Source organism: Drosophila nasuta, unplaced genomic scaffold (genome assembly GCF_023558535.2).
Source record: "Drosophila nasuta strain 15112-1781.00 unplaced genomic scaffold, ASM2355853v1 ctg16_pilon, whole genome shotgun sequence".
NCBI lineage: Eukaryota > Metazoa > Arthropoda > Insecta > Diptera > Drosophilidae > Drosophila > Drosophila nasuta.
Window position 1 is genome coordinate 51,345 of NW_026869398.1, and position 22,682 is coordinate 74,026.

The following is a 22,682-nucleotide window of genomic DNA, read 5'->3' on the forward strand; positions in this document are numbered from 1 at the left end:
GAGTGACCACTGCTCGCTCACATACACCACCTATGAAATCTACACGTGATGTCTTCCCCCCTACAGCTGTTAAATCTTTAGCCTATAATGAGCTCACCGACAAATCCGCAAGCTTTGCAACTGCTCTAAAGTTGGGTCTTAAAAGTACCGCTCCCACCAAGCCACGATCATCAGTTTCCCCTCATCAACCAGAAGAACAGTCTACGAACAAAATTGAAACAATGATATGTAATCTTCAACAAAGTATGATGGAGTTCATGTCATTCATGCAAACAACTATGCAAGATCTATTGATTGAGCTGCATGTTGCTCAAAAACAGACTTAGTAATCAATGGCTCCACTCCGTATATCGATGTAATGATGTCCTCCTCGGTTTACAATATCCGAATCCCAATTCATGGACTCTCTGAGCGAACAATTTATAGCAGCAGGAGACTTCAATGCCAAGCATATGCACTGGGGATCTTGACTTGCGACTCCAAAGGGAAGGCAGTTGTACAATGCAATAATAAAAGCAAGCAACAAGCTAGACTGTGTGTCACCTGGGACACCTACATATTGGCCAACAGATCCTAGAAAACTGCCAGACTTCATAGATTTTGCAGTCACAAAAAACATTCCTCGCAACCTGATAAGTGCGAACTCCTTATCAGATCTATCGTCTGATCACTCTCCTGTATTTCTTCAACTAAATCTACATCCAGTTGCGGTAGATAAACAACGAATAAACCAATTGACTTAACTACAAAAAATATATAAGTTTGCATATTGAGTTGAATCCACGTTTGAATGACGAAGCTGATATCAACTTATCCACAAACACTTGAATCCGTATTGGTCGCAGCAGCTCGCATGTCAACTCCACAAACGCAAAAAACATCATACAATAATAGATACTGGAGCGATGAAATAGAGCAGCTCGTTCTAGCAAAGCGACGCTCACGGCGAGAATGGCAACCCAACAGATCACCATCCGCAAAACAAAGGTTGAAAGACGCTACACGGAGGCTCTCAGCTGCACTACTTCATGAAGAAGAAAGGTCCCAAAAACATTACATAGAGCAGTTATCCCCAATGAGCTCCAAGTTCCCACTTTGGAGAGCACACTCATCTCTCTGCGCACCAATCGAATCTGCAATGCCAATAAGGACATCCACAGGCAACTGGGCTCGCAGCGACGAAGAAAGAGCTGACATAGTTGCAGAGCATCTTTAAAATGTATTTCAGCCCAATACATCATCAAACGAGATCTCACTGCCAGCAACATCAGATATCGACACATCAACGTATGAATGTATTTAGGCCACATGAGTTACTCAAAATCATAAACGAACAACTCAACTAAAAAAAATCTACAGGATGCGACCTAATATCACCAAAAATGATTATTGAACTTCCTTTCTGTGCTGTTCGAGCTATTTGCCAACTCTTCAATGCAATAACGAGACATGGACACTTCCCAGAGAGATGGAAAAAGTCGATCATTATAATGATACCAAAACTTGGCAAAGACCGCACAATTGCTTCATCATATAGGCCATTTAGTTTACTAACGTGTCTATCAAAACTCTTTGAAAAATGCTTCTTGGCACACATTACCCAATATCTCATAACACACAACAAAATCCCGACTCATCAGTTCGGTTTTCGAGAAAAACACGGAACCATTGAGCAAGTCAACCGCATAACATCAGAAATCCGAAATGCATTCGAACAAAGGGAGTACTGCACTGCGATATTTCTAGACGTATCACAAGCTTTCGACAGAGTATGGTTAGAAGGTTTAATGCACAAAATTACAGAAATGCTCCCAACCAACACTCACAAACTTCTGAAGTCAAACCTTTACAACAGGAAATTCTCAGTAAGATGTAATTCAGCCATGTCCGATGACTACATCATTAGAGCCGGAGTTCCTCAAGGCAGCGTGCTTGGACCAACACTTTACCTTATCTACACTGCGGACATCCCAACGAGCAGGAAACTAACCACATCCACTTTTTCAGATGACACAGCGATCCTATGCCGCTCGAGATGCCCCAAGCAAGCAACGGCGCAACTTGCTATACACCTGGTGGCAGTGGAGAAATGGCTATCCGACTGGCGAATCAAAGTTAACGAACAAAAAGGCAAACACGTAACGTTCACTCTTAACAGGCAAGACTGCCCTCTACTTATTCTAAACAACGCAGTGGTTCCGATAGCAAATGTAGCAACATATCTTGGCGTACACCTCGATAGACGGCTTACTTAGCGCAGTCACATTGAAGCCAAAAGAACACATTTAAAGCTCAAAGCCAACAGTCTCCACTGGCTTATCAATAGCCGCTCGCCCCTTAGCTTGGACTACAAGGTACTTCTATATAACACCGTTTTGAAACCAATCTGGATGTACGGCTCTAAGTTGTGGGGGAATGCCTGCAACAGCAGTGTGGATATAATGCAACGAACTCAATCAAAAATTCTCAGAACCATCACCGGGGCACCGTGGGACGTTCAGAATGAAAACATTCACAAGGACCTTCACATACCACTCGTCAGAGAAGAGATAGCTAAAATCATAACAATTTACTACGACAGGCTATCAGTACATCCAAATCATCTCGCGAGAGTCCTCAAGCGAGTTTCCAGCAGTTCTCGTCTTCGCCGCAACGACCTTCCAATCCAGCGCTAATTACAAAGTAGTCTCTATTCAGTTCAAATCAAACTGTTAGATATTGTATTACTTTAAGATTTACAACCTTATTGTTAGACTCATAAAGAGAAGATCCAATAAAAACAAACCAAGGTTAAAAAAACATGGTCACGTGCTGTTAGAGGAAAGTTTTTTTTTTAAATTAAATCGAAAAAAAAAGAGAATTGAAGAATTCACCCAAGATGACAAGATGAAAAAAAAATTTTGGTGTATACCAGAATGAAAATCAGCACATTTGATTACATTCTGTTAAAAATTTCACCGCTAATTATTAAAAATTGGACAAATTATAATAAAACCCCAATTATACCTACAGAAAGTTTAATTGTAACGTTAAGGTTAAAAGTTATTCTACATTTTTTTTTGTTGTCATTAATTTTAATCATTTTAAATTTTCATTTAGTTAAATTTTTTTTTTTTCTTAATTTGAAAATGTTATAATGTTTCCTGATGAAACTTATTGGCTCGGCTCCTGTGGGGATAAAGCATTATCAGAATATTGGGTTCACGAAGATTCAAATCCAGTTGGTGATGGTACCGATATATTGGAAGCCTGGTTTTGAATATTTTGAAATTGAAAAGAGCTATTATATGCATAGTTATAAACAGATTTCTGCATATCCATTCTGCATAAAAGTTTCGTTTGCGGATCCATTTTTCTAACGTGTAGCAATAAGCTCATAATAAAAGTCATATCCTCATCATCGTCTGAAATCTTCTTTTTATTTTTTTGCTCCAACAGCTCCAACTTCTATTTTTAATATTGAGAATTTGAGAATGTTGTTATGGCGCCGTTAAAAATTCTTTTTAGTATGATGTTTTGGGGTGGACGTTTCAACTTCAAATGTACTCATGTAATTGTCTTCATCACAATGCGGCGCCTTTTTATCTGCACAATGCTGCGTCTCTATATCTAGTCTATGCATCGCCTCTATATCTGCACTACTCGAATCTTCTGTCCTTAATCTTCTATCTTTAACATCATGGGTTTTCGGGTGACTCAAATTTCCGGAAGACTGGCGGCACTTTATCTGGTCCTTTATAAAACTCATGGACTCAAAATGAATCGCGTACAGTGAATCAGGTCCAGCGTCGCCAGAACATTCCGGTGGAAATTTCCCTAATTCAGCTATAAGCATGTCCCTCAATTGTTTCCATTTTTATACCCGCTACCCATAGGGTATAACTTTGTGCCGGCAGGAAATGTATGTAACAGGTAGAAGGAGGCATCTCCGACCCTATAAAGTATATATATTCTTGATCAGCGTCAACAGCCGAGACGATCTAGCCATGTCCGTCTGTGTGTCTGTCCGTCCGTCCGTATGAACACCTAGATCTCAGAGACTATAAGAGATAGAGCTATAATTTTTTTTCGACAGCATTTGTTATGTTTGCACGCAGATCAAGTTTGTTTCAATATTTTGCCACGCCCACTTCCGCCCCCGTAAATCAAAAAAATCGAATAACAAGCGTAGTTGTAAAGCTAGAATTGCGAATTTTGGTATATACAATAATAACTATAGTATTTATGATTCCTCACAATTTGGTTGCGATCAGATAAAAATTGTCGAAGTTATTGAAGAAATACTTTTGTATGGGCAATAACGCCTACTTACTAGGGGTCTAATTTGCTTTGGCCGACAATCTGGTATATTGTGCCGTCTATGGTATATTTTGAATGCGGTACTATATCGATATACCAAATATAGCATTTGGTATATTTTTAGTATATTTGATATATTTTTTGTATAATACCCCAAAATATATTTTTAGTATTTTTGTAGTATAATTGGTATGTTTTGAGAATAATACCGCAAAATATATTGCTTTTATTCAAAATGGGTAGCGGGTATCTCACAGTCGAGCACACTCGATTGTAGCTTTCTTACTTGTTTTTTTTTCGACAGCATTTGTTATGTTTGCACGCAGATCAAGTTTGTTTCAAATTTTTGCCACGCCCACTTCCGCCCCCGCAATTAAAAAAAATCGAATAACAAGCGTAAAGCTAGAGTTACGAATTTTGGTATATGCAATAATTACTGTAGTAGTTATGATTCCTGAAAATTTGGTTGCGAACAGATAAAAATTGTGGAAGTTATTAAAGAAATTCTTTTGTATGAGCAAAAACGCCTACTTACTAGGGGTCTTAGTTGCTTTGGCCGACAATCTGGCACATTGTGCCGTCTATGGTATATTTTGAATGGTGTACTATATCGATATACCAAACATACAATTTGGTATATTTTTAGTATTTTTTAGTCTTTTCGGTATATTTTGAAAATGATACCGCAATATTTTGCCTTTATTTCAAATGGGTAGCGGGTATCTCACAGTCGAGCACACTCGACTGTAACTTTCTTACTTCTTTATTCAAAGACATTGGTGAAAAATTCATACATATACATATGAGTATTAATAATTAGTTACGATAATTACATTGTTTTAATTTGCTTTCTTGTTTTAGATATCTCGCTACTGGCACTTTATTTAGAAATTTATCTATTAACTTTCGAATGGATACTTCAATGGTTCGTTAATCTTATCGTCTTTACGATTGGGTTCTTCGACCTTATGCCAGAATTAATCTAACATTAGAAAATTAATACTTTTATCGAATGTGCATTTGGCATAATTAACTCCAAATGGAGAATATTATATAGTTAAGGCAATTTGTATACTGCATAATACAATGTTAGATTTAGAAGATCTGGACACTCACATGCAAGAGGGAGAACAAATTAAAAACAACAATCCAAAAAATATATTGGAAAGTTCAAAGAAAAGAGGCCGAATAATCAAAGACACGTTTCGTAGTTATGTTTGCAGCCATAGAAATGTTGATAGTATTTAAGAATTTGATTTTATACAATAATTATCTTTCTTTGTATTAATATTAATTAAATTACTTACCATCAACATTCAATTCCTTTGAAATATCATTCCAATTTTGCTTCACAATATGCCTATTGTGGTAACATTTTTTCTGCTGTTTCCACAAACATCGCTGCAATTAACTCTACATTTATTATAGACATTTATAGACATGTGCGTCAGGCAAATCACAAATCACAAGTAAATTGTAACATGCAAAGTATTAAAGCATATGTAGAACAAAAGAAAAAATAAAAGAACAAAAAAAAATAGCAAGCGATTCGTCTTTAATGCGCCAAAGCATTGGTAGAACAAAAGAAAAAAGAAAAAGAAGAACAAGCAAAATAGCAAGTGAACAAAAAACAAGTAAGAAAGCTACAGTCGAGTGTACTCGACTGTGAGATACCCGCTACCCATTTTGAATAAAATAAATATAATTTGCGGTATTTTCTCAAAATATACCGAATATACTGCAAAAATACTAAAAATATACCAAATGGTATATTTGGTATATCGACATAGTACCGCATTCAAAATATACCATAGACGGCACAATATACCAGATTGTCAGCCAAAGCAACTAAGACCCCTAGTAAGTAGGCGTTTTTGCCCATACAAAAATATTTCTTTTATAACTTCGACAATTTTTATCTGATCGCAACCAAATTTTCAGAAATCATAACTACTATAGTAGTTATTATATATACCAAAATTCGGAACTCTAGCTTTAAAATTACGCTTGTTATTCGATTTTTTTGTTTTGCGGGGGCGGAAGTGGGCGTGGCAAAAATTTGAAACAAACTTGATCTGCGTGCAAACATAACAAATGTTGTCGAAAAAAAATTATAGCTCTATCTCTTATAGTCTCTGAGATCTAGGTGTTCATACGGACGGACGGACAGACACACAGACGGACAGACGGACATGGCTATATCGTCTCGGCTGTTGACGCTGATCAAGAATATATATACTTTATAGGGTCGGAGATGCCTCCTTCTACCTGTTACATACATTTCCTGCCGGCACAAAGTTATAATACCCTTCTACCCTATGGGTAGCGGGTATAAACAGTACTGCACCGTTTAAAGCTGATCGCTTGCGTTTCGTCTTCATCTTCGTCTTCGTCTCAGCACGCAGTATGTTTGCGGGCGAGCGAATTCATATGAATTGTTCTGCACTGTTTTTCGTCTTCAGCTTCGTCATCATCTTCATCTTCGTCTCAGCGCGCACTCTGTTTGCAGGCTTAAGCTATCCAAAAATTGCACGTATTAACACGAGTGAAACCATTTCGCTGAAAATAAAGAACTTGCAAAACAAAAGCCAATTGCAAATTATTTTCAACTTTCTGCAAATTGTTTGCATCGTGTGTGAGAGGCTTTACACTCGATCGATTAATAAACTGTGAAATACCCAGATGTAATGATATAAAACGATTAAAAATCAATAAAAAAGTAAATATCTTTTGGGTATATCGATGTTTATACCCGCTACCCATAGGGTAAAAGGGTATTATAACTTTGTGCCGGAAGGAAATGTATGTAACAGATAGAACGACCCTATAAAGTATATATATTCTTGATCAGCGTCAACAGCCGAAACGATCTAGCCATGTCCTGTCTGTCAGTCTGTCCGTATGAACACCTAGATTTCAGAGACTATAAGAGATAGAGCTATAATCAAAAAAAAATCGAAGAATGGGTAGCGGGTATCTCACAGTCGAGCGCAGTCGACTGTAGCTTCCATTATCTGATCGCAACCAAATTTTTAGGAATCATAACTACTATAGTATAGTAACTACTAGTTTTCAATTTACGCTTGTTATTCGATTTGTTTGATTTGCGGGGGCGGAAGTGGGCGTGGCAAAAATTTGAAACAAACTTGATCTGCGTGCAAACATAACAAATGCTGTCGAAAAAAAATTATAGCTCTATCTCTTATAGTCTCTGAGATCTAGGTGTTCATACGGACAGACACACGGACAGACGGACATGGCTATATCGTCTCGACTGTTGACGCTGATCAAGAATATATATACTTTATAGGGTCGAAGATGCCTCCTTCTACCTGTTACATACATTTCCTGCCGGCACAAAGTTATAATACCCTTCTACCCTATGGGTAGCGGGTATAAAAACTTGGTTGCGATCAGATACAAATTGTCGAAGTTATTAAAGAAATACTTTTGTATGGGCAAAAACGCCTACTTACTAGGGGTCTGAGTTGCTTTGGCCGACAATCTGATATTGTGCCGTCTATGGTATATTTTGAATGCGGTACTATATCTATATACCAAATATATCATTTGGTATATTTTAGTATATTTGGTATATTTTAATAATACTACCCCAAAATATATTTTTAGTATTTTTGTAGTATAATTGGTATGTTTTGAGGATAATACCGCAAAATAAATTGCTTTTATTCAAAATGGGTAGCGGGTATCTCACAGTCGAGCACACTCGACTGTAGCTTTCCTACTTGTTTTTTTTTTTGCTTGGCATGAGTATATATGTACATGATTTTATATATTTTTTATTGCGGATTTGTGGTTCAGAGATTATTAATTATTCAAATGATGGCAACTTCTTACTTGAGGATACAGATATGCCGTTTTTAAACAAAACACATACGGAATAAATATTCACGATACTAACCTAAGATTTTATAATATTTTTGAAAAAAAAGCTAACATTTTTAAATAAGAACAATGCTATAGATTGGGTAGCACATAAGTATAGAAAATAATATAATTAACTGCTTTCACATCTCACAACGCAGAATTAATGATCTACGAAACATTTTTAAATGGATCACAGGAACACTAGATCACAATGACATAATATAATAACATACAGAACAATAATCAACAACATAAAATTAATTCTGCAATTTTTAAAGAGTTACGATGTATGAAAAAATTTACAACAATTTTCATCCACGAAAAATTTAAGAATACTTTGAAAGACCTTTTAGACCTTTTGTTGAGCTACTAAGCTTTTTTAGTAGCTTTTACTCGCCAGAATATTGTTTATACATATACATAACCACTTATGTTTTGGCTGTGACTTGAATACTTTCAAGTTTCGCCACCGACACGATATACAAAAGAGTAACAATTGAAGTGTGTAAGCAATTAGCCGATCGAACTACCAGCGATAGTGTCAGAGAGCATGCAGTACTGCCGGCAGAAGCAGCGCTGCTGACAGACGCTGTCACAGCATTACATAAACATGCGCTGTCTGCTGCTGCCGACATACTCCCGCCGTTGATGTCTGTCAACATCATCCTTCAGGGGCAGTAGCAAATTTTCGTCCTTGACCAAGACCACGTCATTGACTTGGAGATGACGTTCAGAAGTGCGCCACTTGTATCTCTGCTGAAGAAGAGTCAAATACTCCTCCCGCCTTTTAGTCCAGAAGAAATGCTGCAGCTGAATGACACGCTGCCAACCATCCAACCGATTGTAGTCCAGCGTAGTTAGGTCGGGCTCAAGAATCACGTTTGGAGGACCAAGAAACAGTAGATGAGGGGGAGTTAGCACAAATCTTCAGAATTCTCTGAAATTGATATCAATGGACGACTATTAATTATGGCCCTTATTTGGCAAATCAGCGTGCGAAGCTCATCGAAATTGAGAATGGAGCGACCAACAGAGCGATACAGATGTTGCTTTGCGCTCTTGATGCTCTCGTGGTTGAAGGCCTTTTGCATTTCCTCCATCTGGCGCTGAATATCTTTTTCCTTCTCTGTTTTGCTTTCGAGCTCTGTGCACATCATTTCGTTCTGTGCCTCCAGCAGCGTGACACGATTGCTCAGACTGCGCTCCTCGTCGTTTTCACGCTGCAGCTCTGCGTTCTGCTTGGACAGCGTCGAGATCTTGGCCTGTTTCAGCTCCAGCACACAGCGCAAACTCTCCACTTCGTTGGTCAGACGGCACAGCTCGCCGCTGTCAACGTTGAGACTGTTGCTGTGGCTGCCATTGCTGTTGCTGTGGTTGCTGGGACTGCGACGAAGTGCGCAACGCTCTGACCTCATCCTGGATCATCGCCAGACGATCGCGCTCCTTCAGCTCGGTGCTGGTGCGCAGCGATTGCAGCTCCTTGCCTCCGCTCCAGCGCCTCCTGATTGCGAATTCGTGTCTGCAGCTGCAACACTTGCTGCTCGGCGGCATTCAGCTGATCCTGCTTGTGACGCAGAGGATGAGCCATTTCGTGGTGATACGCTTGCAGCGCCTGTCTATTCTCATCTTTAGCCTGCAGCTGAGATTCGAGCTCAAGGAAACGCTCCTTGGCCAGCAGCTGCACTTACTGCACTTTGTAGTGTGCTTCTTGCAGCTTGCTGCGTTGCAGATGCTCCAACTCCTGCTGACGCTGTGTCCATTCCACATCCCTGTCGTGCAACTGCTGTTGCAGATCTTCGCAATTGCGCTGCGTCTGCTGCAGCACGGCTTTTGTCTCTGCCAGCGTTGTCTGTGACTTCTTCTCCTGACAGCTCAACTTGTCCATCTGCTTGGACGTGCACTTCACAACAATGGCGAGTCCCATCAGTTGACATTGCTGCTGCTCATTACTATCATCAGAAACCTTTTTCACTGCCATCAATGCTGTGCGCATTGTACCGTCTCCACCACCAGCAACTACCCAACCAAGACAGGTTTTCTGAAGAATCGGCAATCCATCTCCAAGGCCGATTTGTTCGACACATAACAAGCCGTAGAATACGCTTGCATCAATCAGCAGGTCTACGCGCTGCGGACGATTGATGGCTGGATCACCTAACTGAATGTTGGATGGAATCGTCCAACCATCGATATCAATGGCAAAATTCGGATGGCTGTTGCTGATAGTTGACGCCACAATAGCTTGAAGAGTGACAGAGTAGTCGGAGATGCAAGAACGCATACAAACGTTTACTGTGCATACTTCAACAGAAACGTCTCTATCCCCGAGGCCAGAAACCAAAGCATCTGATCGTGTCCGCTTTAACTCTAGCTGTTGGGCTAAATGGGACGTCATCATATAAATTTGCGAACCAGAATCAAGAAAGGCACGACAAGGAACGAACGGCCCAGCACGACTCTTAAGCAAACCAACAACAGTACCCAAGAGCACAGCATCAGAACGAAGAGATTGGGCAGCAAGAGAGGTAGAAGCTTGAGGCTGCAGAGGGGCAGACGAATCAGCTGAAGAGGCTCATTGCGATGTCTCGAAATGCAACAACGAATGATTCCGTCCACCACAGTTACGACAAGCGCCAGATGTGCAGGATCGAGTTTGGTGTCCTTTTTTTTTTTAAACAATTAAGTTAGAGAACGAGCTTCTTCACTTCTTTCTGTCTCAAGAAGGAAGACAAATTTTCAAAGACGGGGGCAGGAATATATGCCGTGACCAGGTGCGTCACAAAACATACAAACATTTGCCAAATGCCTTCCTGCAGCCATTATGGCTAAACTTAGAGTTTCCTACCTGTGAGCCTGCTGTGTGAATAACCATAGCGTATTGCAGACTTTTCAGCTTCTTACGTCCAGAAATGTGAAAACTCAGTAGCAGTCGGCACTTTATCGGCGGCAGAGTTGTCCAATGCCCTGCTATCCTCCCACGCCGCCTGAGTTTCCACATCCAGCCTTTGCAGCAGCACGATGAGAATGCTGTTTGCAATTTCCTCTGGACTGCCCAGAGTCTGTAATGCCCCCATGTGAACATTAACTTTATCACTAAACTCACGAAGTTTTGTGGCCACGGATGCTCCTGCCTCCACCTTCTTGGTACCCAAAAGATCCTTGATGTGTGACTGGAACACAAGTCGGTTGTTGTTAAACCGATTATCCAATATATCCAGAGCCATACGATAATTGATCCTCGATATATCCAACGACCTAACTGCATCCAACACTGCACGAGTTAAACACGATAATAGATGCTGGAACTTTTCAACATCATCTAAGTCGTTATCCTTGTCAATGACAGACTCGAACATTGACCAAAAACTCGAGTATTCCGTGTAACCTTCACCGAACGTGGGAAGTTTGAGCTCAGGAAGACGACGTCTATTAGCACGGGCCCCGTGGCCATTAGACGAAGGGTCGATGGTCTGATCACGCCGCAATGTGGATGACCGAATCAATTGACGCTCACGACTGTCAAAATGCGCTCGAACACGCGATTTCACTTCAAGGAAACGCTCATCGAAATTTTCCCCCGATTCACTCCCGATTTTTTTTATAATCGATCTCCTCTAGCGCAATCTGAGCTAAGTCAAATGAAGCTTGAGCACGTTCTAATAGCTTCAAACGTACTGCTAATTCAGGAAAATTAAACGCAGCTAGCTTAGCTGCAGAAAGCGACGCATCGAGTCTTATAAGGCTATCATAGAGCGATAAAACCTTCAGCTTGAAAACCGCGCGCGATTTTTGACAGTAGTCGCTTGCTCGTTTCCATTGTTAGCAGTTATTGCAATATACCATTTTGGTATTTCTCATACAAAAGATTCTTGACCAACCGCAAGCTGGTCAAACTTAAAGTGTTTCGCTCTCTGCTTTTTATGCTCTCTTCCCTTTTGATTTTTTACATAGAACGGACAAGTTGTATCTTAAAACAAGTGAAGAAATATAACAAAATATAAAACATATAACAAATTCTCGTGTTACTATTTAATTGAATTTAATCTGGGAAGCCTTTTTACAACAGTAGTAAACCGCACTTGTGCTAACTGACAATTGCACACTTTGTATGTTAAATGTAGTCTGCAGCGCAGCTAGAAAAACGCGTCAAAATCGCGATCACAAACGCCTGCGAGTTGCTTAAGTAAAGCAGCAGTTCAAAGCTAATAAGCAATTAGCTGATTTAAATCACACAAGCCGAGAGGGCAGTAATATTAAAGGGCAATGTACGTAGCTGTGACAGCGGAGTAGCGAAGACCATGCGCAAGCGACGGAGCAGCGACGAACATGCGCAAACAGCAGAGAATGGAAGAATAGAAATGCACCGCTCGCTTAAATATATATATGTATGTATATGCAACTGTACATATACATATGTATGTCCAGTCCATTCACAACACTAAGCGAGAGTATGTTATATGTATCTCGCCGGGGCCTCCAAATGTTGAGCTACTAAGCTTTTATTCGCCAGAATATTGTTTATAAATAAAACAAGCGAACTCAAATTTAATGTTTATTAATGTGATACATATGTACATATGTATATGTAATCACTTATGTTTTGGCTGTGACTTAAGCAAGTATCAAACGATTTACAAGAGAGTAACAATTCAAAAGTAAGTAAGCAATTAGCCGATCGAACTGCAGCGATGGCTAACAGTGTCAGAGAGCATGCAGTGCTGCCGGCAGAAGCAGCGCTGCTGGCAGACGCTGTCACAGCATTACATTAACATGCGCTGTCTGCTGCTTCCGACACCTTTAATCATAATTTTTATAAAATATTCAACTATTCACTATAATTGTAAGTTATACTATGCAAAAGTTATAGCCCTGAAAGACGGAAAACCCTTTTAACGACATCGAAAATTCTAATAAATATTCTAATAAATAAAGTCAATTTTGAATCATTCTGTTTTGTTATAATAAAAACATATCAAGTTGTGGAAAACTAACTGAATATAATAGACCAATAGAAGTTATAACAGATGGTGCTCTTCTAGTATCAGGAACAAATTATGTTAATAAAATTATTTATGGCACTTATTTTGTTATTTTAAAAGACATAGTTGAAATCAACAAATCTTATTTCAATGCAAAAAAAAAATAAATAAATAAAAATAAAATTAAAATATATATTATATAAGATAGAAAATTGACAAATTCTTTAATAACTGAAAACCAACATACTAATATTATTGAATCACAAATAAACAAGTAAGAAAGTTACCGTCGAGTGTGCTCGACTGTGAGATACCCGCTACCCATTTTTAATAAAGGCAAAATATTGCGGTATCATTTTCAAAATATAACGAATATATTGCAAAAATACTAAAAATATACCAAATGGTATGTTTGGTATATCGATATAGTACACAATTCAAAATAAACCATAGACGGCACAAAACACCAGATTGTCAGCCAAAGCAACTCAGACCCCTGATCGTAACCAAATTTCCAGGAATCATAACTACTATAGTATTTATTGTATATACCAAAACTCGCAACTCTAGCTTTAAAATTAGGCTTGTTATTCGATTTTTTTTGATTTGCGGGGGCGGAAGTGGGCGTGGCAAAAATTTTAAACAAACTTGATCTGCGTGCAAACATAACAAATGCTGTCAAAAAAAAATATAGCTCTATCTCTTATAGTCTCTGAGATCCAGTGTTTCATACGGACAGACGGACAGACACACAGACGGATAGGCTATATCGTCTCGGCTGTTGACGCTGATCAAGAATGAGATGCCTCCTTCTACCTGTTACATACATTTCTTGCCGGCACAAAGTTATAATACCCTTCTACCCTATGGGTAGCGGGTATAAAAACATAACCAATTTTTTTATAAATTGTTATCAGTTTAGAAAATAATCATTCTAAAATAATATATCTATGATTTGTAACAGCTTTAATATTTTTTGCGATAAAGCCTTCTAAACATTTCCCGCTTTCCCACTTTCAATACTTGTAACTTTTTAAAATAAAAAATTAAGAAAACCAAAATTACAATTTACAAAGAAGAGTAAATTACAAAGTTGAAACTATTGAAGACACATTCAGTATTGGGGCGATCCTATTTTAGGAAGCGGGGACTCCTGACGATTTTCATTGACTTTAATTTCAATTGCGCAGTCACTTTTTTATACAAACAATTATGCTATAGCATAAACATAAACACAATTAACGTAGTGCCTAGATCGCAATGTGCTAAACTTAACGAAAACTAAAACTAAACTAACTAAACTCATAAACTATTGCATTTTATACATTAATCTTTGATTTAATCATTCGTTTCCATACAATTTAATAAGCTTTGTCCCGATCTAGCTGGCTTGCAGCATAAGTCCACTTTAGTACATTTGTTCCAATTCCCTCGCTCTCGCAGTCGCAGTCGGACGTGTTTTTTTTCTTTGTGATTTTTCATTGAATTTTTATATTTTATTTACGATTAATATAACATTAATTTTACTCTCTCACTTGTGTTTAACTACAGATCGTTAAATCGCTGTGTGCTTTCTTGTATTTAATATATTATTATAATTTTTCTGAAAATATAACAACAAATTGTGTGGTCAAACTCTGCTTTGCTTTGTTAGCAAAACAATTCTGTTTTCGTTGCCGCTGCACTTTGTTTTTTGTATTTTTGTTTACTCTCGCGCTCTTCTTTTTTCACTTGCTATTCTTTGCGCTCAACGCTGTTACAATAGTTAACTCTCCCTCTCTTGGTGTTGTTGTTGGCTATCGTCTATCTTGCGTCTCGCTCGACCCGCGCTTTACTCTCAGTGCTTGTACTTTGTGCTCTCAACCAGTGTTGCCAACTTGGCTATTTTCTAGCCAGATTTGGCTATTTTGCATGACCTAAAACTAGAAACCACTCAATTTTGCAGGAGCCTGTTATGTTGGCTATTTCACAAAAAAAAAATGCTTTTTTTTTTAGCTATTTTAAATAATATGTAATATTTGATTATATTTATTTATTTAAAGTCGACTAAAAAAAGTGGACCTTAGAATTTAATTTTCGGAAATCGTATATTGGCAATAGAGACGTTGTTTGCGGCTATCGATATATACACACCACGTTTACCGCCCAGCGTGACCGAATTGTGTATTTTAAATACTAAAATATTATTTACCCCTTTGTAGCTTTTGGGTACTTGGTATTTTCTCAATATCGTTTCGCGCTCGCAATGCTACCATCTCTACATTCAAATTCACTGATTATTGTGTTTGTGCGGTTGTTTATTAAATTGTATAAACAAAAAAGTTCGCGATGCTTGGTTGGAGGATCCCCAACTTAAGGACTGTATTGCAAAAGATTTAACTAACAAATCAAAAGCATTTTGTAAATATTGCAAATGCACATTAAATGCAAAGTTGTAAGACTTGAAATCGCTCGTTGAAACTAAAAAACACAAGGCACACCTTGAAGTACGGCGAGGTAACCAAACAATAGAGTTTCCCAAAACATCTACAGAGACATCCTCAAAGGAATCTGCTCTCTGCTTGTTTGTGGCTCAACACTATTCAGTCAGTTCGGTTGACCACCTTAATAATTTGTGCGCGCAAATCTTTAAAGAAAGCCAATTAAAAATTCATCGAACAAAGTGCATGACAGTTATAATAAATGTGCTGTCGCCACACTTCCAGGAATGTCTGCAAAACGACATTGCAAATTCAATTAATTAATTTAGCTTATTGATCGATGAATCGACAGATATAAGCTTTACAAAAATACTTAATGAGTTTACCGCATTTTTCTAATATATTGGTTCCGAGGAGGTGGAAATTGGGCAAGTTTTAAACAATTTGCTTATCGAAGAAGAATCATTAAATAATCAACACTGAATGTACGAAAATATAAGATTTTGTTATTGAAAACTAACGGCTATTTTAATTTACTATTTTTGAAGAAATCTAGCTATTTTAGGCTATTTTTTTATGCTTTCACTGCTATAAACGACCACTAAGAGTTGGCAACACTGCTCTCAACGCTCCTTAGAATAGTAACTCTCCCTCTCTTGGTGTTGTAGTTGCCTATCATTCTATCTTGCGTCTCGCTCGACCTGTGCATACTCTCTGTGTTTTGTGCTCTTCGTAAGTACAGATCTTATTAGGTTGCAATTAATTTACCTATTTTGATTTATTTCTTTTTTTTAAATTTTTTAATTGGTTTAATTATCTTTGTTTTAGCAATATGTTAGTCTGCTATAACAAGAAATGCCGGGTACCAGTTGGTGGCAAAATGGGTTTTGTTTGTTGCTGGTTATGCGACAACGTTGCACATGAAAAATGTGCTGCCTTGGATAGCGTAAAAAGGCCAATACGCGTCTGTCGATTACCCCAATCGAGCTTTCTGTCCCAGTTGATGTTCCAAGCTTATCTGTACCACCTGCTGGGGAATTAATGTCATTTAGTTCTCCGTCCCCTCAACCTTCGGTAGCTCTGGATGTTCCACATCATGACATTACGTCATTAAGATTGGAGTCTCCTGCTCCGGCTTCGATTTCGTTGTCGACTGAGATGGAGAAGAAATTCAACCATCACCATCCTCTGTTGAGATAGTTAGTGCTGTAACGATAGAAGAATCGCCTTCAGCTCCTACCTCAGTTGTCCGCATCACATTAGTTGCAGTGCCACCTCTTAAGCAGATTTTCGTTTCAAGGCTTTCCCCTAATACGACATCTGATGATGTTCGGGCTTATACGAGGGTTGCTATTTATATTTCTGGCCTAATAATGAAAATGCGCACATTTATTATAAAAAATTGATTTATTGTTTTTAACAGTATTCTCTAGTAAGATTTATACACTTTTGAATGCACTCAAACCAATTATCGAAGCATTTTTTCCACTCTGATTGAGGCACCTCCAAGACATGGTTTTTGAACGCTTTAACAGCATCTTCTGGCATCGAAAATCGTTGACCTCGCATTTTATAAGCATAAATCCATGATTCGTCACCTGTGACGAACTTATAAATGTATTTTAAAGCACTGAAAATTTATTTTTTCAAAATTTCTTCAAACCAATCCACACAAGTCTTTTTTTGAGCAATTGTCAAATTGTGCGGGATCCAACGATAACAAACATTTTTAACGACAAGGTGTTCATGCAATAACGAATGTATTCTGGTGGAAGAAATGTCAAAGGATGCCTCTATCTCACGATATGTCACTTGACGATCTTACATTATCAGTTCACGCACGGCACCAATGTTTTCTGGCACAACGTCTGTTTTTGGACGACCTTCACGACCTTCGTCTTCCAGCGAGCATCAGCCACGATAGAATCCATTTAACCAGTTTTTCACAGGGCTGTAGGATGGCACTTCATTGCTTTACAAAGATTTAATTTCATCGATGAACTCTTGTCGTAATAATCCACGTCGAAAGTTGTGAAAAAATCATTGCTCGAAAGTGTTCACGAGTTAATTTCGATTTTTCTGCCGAGGTAAGTTTTTAATTAATCGTTTATCGATATCAAGCATGGTACACATAAAAAAGTTGTATGGAGCTTTTATCGATAAAAGTCCAAACTTTTTTTGGGAATGAGTCAATTGGTCCTAATATGGCTACAAGTGACCGAGGCCAGAAACTTAAATAGCAGCCCTCGTATTAAGTCCAAATCTCAAGCCAGGGTTAAAGTGGATAAATTTAATTTCTCGTACGAACGGGAGATTTCATCTTTTAAAATAAGTGTTCCCGCTGAACAATTTAGCATGATGTGCAGTAAAGAGTTTTGGCCGGAACACATATTAGTTAAAGAATTTGTTACTAAGAAGAAAAATAGGTCTCCGGTTTCTCTTCCTAGTAGTGGCAAGAATTCTATTTCAAAGCCTTCTATGTCTGTCAGTTCAAAAAACTAACATCCTCTTTACTTCTTGGCTATCAGAATGTAAGAGGTATTTGTAGTAAACTTAGTGACTTATATTTAAATAGTGTATCTTTCCCTTTCAATGTCATTGCCTTTACTGAAACATGGTTAAAAAAATTACATCCTTGATACGGAAATCTTTTCTAGTAGATTTTCCGTATACAGACGTGACCGCAAGGTACGTCGCGGTGGTGGGGTTTTAATTGCAGTAGATGCTCAATTAAATTCAGAATTGATTGATCACACTTCTGATATTGAGCTAGTGGCTGTTAGATTATCCTTTGGTAGTTTAAACATTTTTATTTCTTGCTCATATATCCCCCCTGCTTCAGATGATGCTTTATATTTAGCTCATTTTTCTATTATTAATAACATTTCTAATATGCTTTCTGATCGTGATCACTTTATAGTCCTTGGTGATTTTAATATTGCTGGGGTGTCATGGCATTCCGCCAAGAATCTAAATGGACTTCCCCCTCTGTATCCTATGTTTTTTATTGATAGTCTCTTCGAGGTATCATTGTCTCAGATTAATGGTATTCCAAATTGCTTAAACAGGTCTCTAGACCTTATTTTTGTTTTAGACCCAGATTCATGTTCTCTATCGAAAATATCTCCTATATCTTCCCCTGAAGACCCTTACCATTATGTTGGAGCTCCCATTTATTGCATCAGAGTCGTGTGTACGTTGTGGTGAGCTTTCTCGTTGTTTTCGGAAAACCGATTTTGAGAAACTTGCTCTGCTTATATCTCAAACTGACTGGTCCCAACTTTCTTTGTCTGCGAACTTGGATATAGCGGTTGAATTTTTTTATTCTACTTTGAACTCGCTATTTGATGCTTGTGTTACATCAAGTATTCCACATTTGTCTGATAAACCCTTATGGTTTACTAAGAAATTATCGAATTTAAAAAATCGTAAGTCGAGACTTTACAAAAAATTCAAGGGAACTGGCTCTTCTTTTGATTTTCTCCGCTATTCTATATTTGAGTAGGTGCAGAATAAGATTTCAGCGTGATCTAAAGCGATTTTACGACTTCGTTAACTCGATCCGTAGATCCGCGTCATCACCAGCATTTGTGTCTTTTGAGAATATGACAGTATCTAATGGTCATGATGTTGTCGATTTATTTGCGGACTTTTTCCAAACGACATATTCTGTCCCAAGTTCTCAAAATTCCTTTTCTTATCCTTATCAGTTAAATTCATCTAATTGTATTTTTGGTCCTTTAATTACTGAAAGCTCAATTTTAACGGAACTATTGGCTATACAACCTGTTTTTTCGGCAGGTCCGGATGGAGTACCTAGTTGTGTGCTAAGGTATTGTGCTGGTAGTATCTGTAAACCGCTTTTTAAATTGTTTGAATTATCCGTTAACTCATGTTCTTTTCCTAAAATCTGGAAAAAATCATACATTATACCTATCCTAAAAAAAGAGAGCAAATCTAAAGTTCAAAATTATCACGGTATATCTAAATTGTCTGCGGTTCCGAAAGCATTTGAAAAAATTATAACTTCTCAACTGCAACATCTGTGTAAATCTATAATTTCACCTTACCAACATGGGTTTGTGAAGTCTAGATCCACTTCTACTAACTTATTGGAGTTCTCTTCTATTGTAATTAAAGGATTCGAGAATACAATGCAAACGGATGTCATTTACACCGATTTTAGTAAGGCTTTTGACTCTGTTAATCATCACCTCTTACTGTATAAGCTTAATGTTTTAGGGTTTCCTCATAGCGTAATTGAGTGGATATCCTCATACCTTTCGAACAGAATTCAGAATGTTTATTACAATGGTTTTGTATCTAAATGTGTCCAAGTCACTTCTGGTGTGCCCCAGAGCAGTCATTTGGGTCCTCTATTGTTCACTTTGTTCATAAATGATCTTCCTTCTGTTATTGAGCATTCCCGTGTACTTATGTACGCCGATGACGTTAAACTTTGCCTGACATTTAATAATAGTCTTGCAAACTCACTGTTACAATGTGACCTTAATCGTCTAGAATCTTGGTGCAGAGTAAATATGTTACATCTCAACTGCAACAAGTGTAAGTTTATGACCTTTTGCAGGGGTTCTTCCCAGTTAAATAACTATATGTTATATGATACTCCTCTTGAGCGAATTGAAGGTGTAAATGACTTAGAGGTTCTGCTTGATGCAAAACTAAAATTCGATAAACATATTCTGTCTGCTGTAAATAGGGCCATGGGTATCCTGGGATTTATAAAACGCTGGTCGAAAGAGTTCAATGATCCCTACATCACTAAGACTTTGTACGTCTCACTGGTTCGTCCTATCCTTGAGTACGGATCTCTTGTCTGGAATCCCCAGTATAGGGTTTATCAAGATAGGATTGAATCGGTGCAAAAATAATTCTTATTATTTGCTCTTCGTAGTTTAAATTGGAATCCTAATATTAGATTACCACCGTATCGCAATAGACTTTTATTACTAAACCTTCCTTCTCTTTCTGACCGTAGAACTATGCAAGGTGCTGTTTTCATACAGAGACTAATTAATGGTGAAATAGACTCTTTGGAGCTGTTAAGTCAAATTAGTTTTGCAGTTCCTGTCAGGATCACTAGGAATTTTCTTCCTCTTCTCATTTCACGTAGATCTACTAACTTTGCTTGCCATAATCCCTTCCGTATTCTGTGTGTGAACTATAATAATCTCAATAACTTAGTTTGCTCTAGTAAATCTATTCCTTTGCTTAAAACCTTATTATTAGCTTATTTATCGAGTATATTATACATATATTCTAACATATTTTTAATCTAATTTAATTAGCTGTCCAGCGTCTTTTAATATTTATTCGCGGTTTTCGTAGAATGCATGCTGTTCACAAATTTATTTTGTTTTGTCCGCGCGTCAACAAGCTCGTGCTTGGTATCGCTGGGCCACTTGATGGTACTGCCGTTAGTACGTCAACGTCCAAATAAATAAATAAATTGTATATCCGAATAAAGCGGAAGCTCACATTTTCCAATATAAAAAATATTTTTTTTTTTTCTATTCAGGCCACTAGTCCTCTTTGGTATTAGTCGTGACGTACCTAACTGGAGCCTGCAATAGGCTGGAAAGCTAATATACATAGCTATTGGTTATACTATCCACCTGCTCTACCCATATTACGTTACTTTTCTGACAGCACTACACAAGGCTGAGGGCGGACAGGTCTAGACATACACAATGACCTCAACATCTTCATCGACAGCTCGACGATGGCATTTTTTTATTACTTTTATTAACTCCTTTACTATTGCAGCATGTTTCGGGTGAAAGTAGCTACAGCAAATGCAACGAGGTCGGAAGCAAGGAAACAGTGGCACATCTATGCGAATGCCCGGCGCAATCCACGATCCGGCTGCGATACTTTGAAATGCAGGGTGTAACTGATCTTCGTGAAGTTGACAATACCATAGAGTACAAAATTAATATTTTTAATGCAGTAAGAATATCGATACAAGTATTCGAAATATAGCTTTAGGTTTATTTTAATATATTATCTTATATTAATTTGCTCTTACCGAAAATATGTGTGGATTATCAAACAATTGAGCACTTTTGACTGTAGCTTTCTTACCTGTTTTCTTGTAATTTGTTTCCAGGAAAAAGGTTGAAGCAAAAACAAAATTTTTTAATTTAAATATTATTTATTATTGATGGAAAGGAAACAAAGTTACAAAGCTTTACTCGTAATAAATGCAATTTCATACTGGCATCCACAACGCGACTTATTCAATTTTTCCTTTCACAATTTCAGAGTACTCTTTAATTAATGTTGCTATTTGGAAAGCCTGCAAAAATAATAATATTTTATTGTAATTATTAGAAATAATAATTGTTATAAAAAAAAATTCAAAGCTGTGCTGAACAGTGTTACGATGACTTTAAATTGCTGTGAATCCTATATTCTAATATTCGACCATATCGTTTTATTTTATATAACCTTTTGTTGCTTACAAAAAGTCGCATAGAATCAAGCTTGTTCGGCTGTTTTAGTTTTTAGTTTTTTTTTTTAAATTCATGAAAATTACCTGCGAAGTACTCAAAATGACCTTAGACTGTTTTTTTTCAGTTCCAGTAAAAATCATCAAGGAGTTCATATTCGGAGAAAATGAAATTAGCGATTCATATTCATGTGAACATAAAATATTCCGTGATCGATGTTCCAATAAATGTATACCACTTTGATCGACAGCGAGCCATAACATTCTCGGCCAATTAGAAGTAAATGTTTGCTGTAATAATAATACAAAATTGGTATAAGTTAAAATTGCAACAAATGTATTACAGATCATAAATGTAGAGCTAAATTTTATTGAAAACACTTTTTGATGCTACATGCCGATAAGGATTACTTTAGAATATAAATAACGAGTACAATTTTAAAGATAGTATTATCGAATTTTCTTTCTGTGTGCCTGCACACACAAAGTTATTATATTCTTCTATTCTATGGACAGCGGGAATAAAAGTATTAGATTATAAAGACTATAGTTATATTTGGAAATAAATAAAATAAATATTTATAAATTAATGAAAATATATTCTTGATCAGGGGCTGTCTGTCC

The 22,682-nt window shown here is 37.5% G+C and overlaps 1 protein-coding gene across 1 annotated transcript in view; it reads right to left on the minus strand.

Moving 5' to 3' along the window:
* Window positions 1–21,741: 21,741 nt before the first annotated feature.
* The window catches only part of LOC132797640 (myosin-VIIa), a 162,651-nt gene continuing 161,710 nt past the window's right edge, over window positions 21,742–22,682 (minus strand). The window contains 2 exon segments of the mRNA XM_060809395.1: window positions 21,742–21,905; window positions 22,146–22,349. Of these exon segments, the coding sequence (XP_060665378.1) occupies window positions 21,843–21,905; window positions 22,146–22,349 (267 nt within the window). The 3' untranslated portion in view covers window positions 21,742–21,842.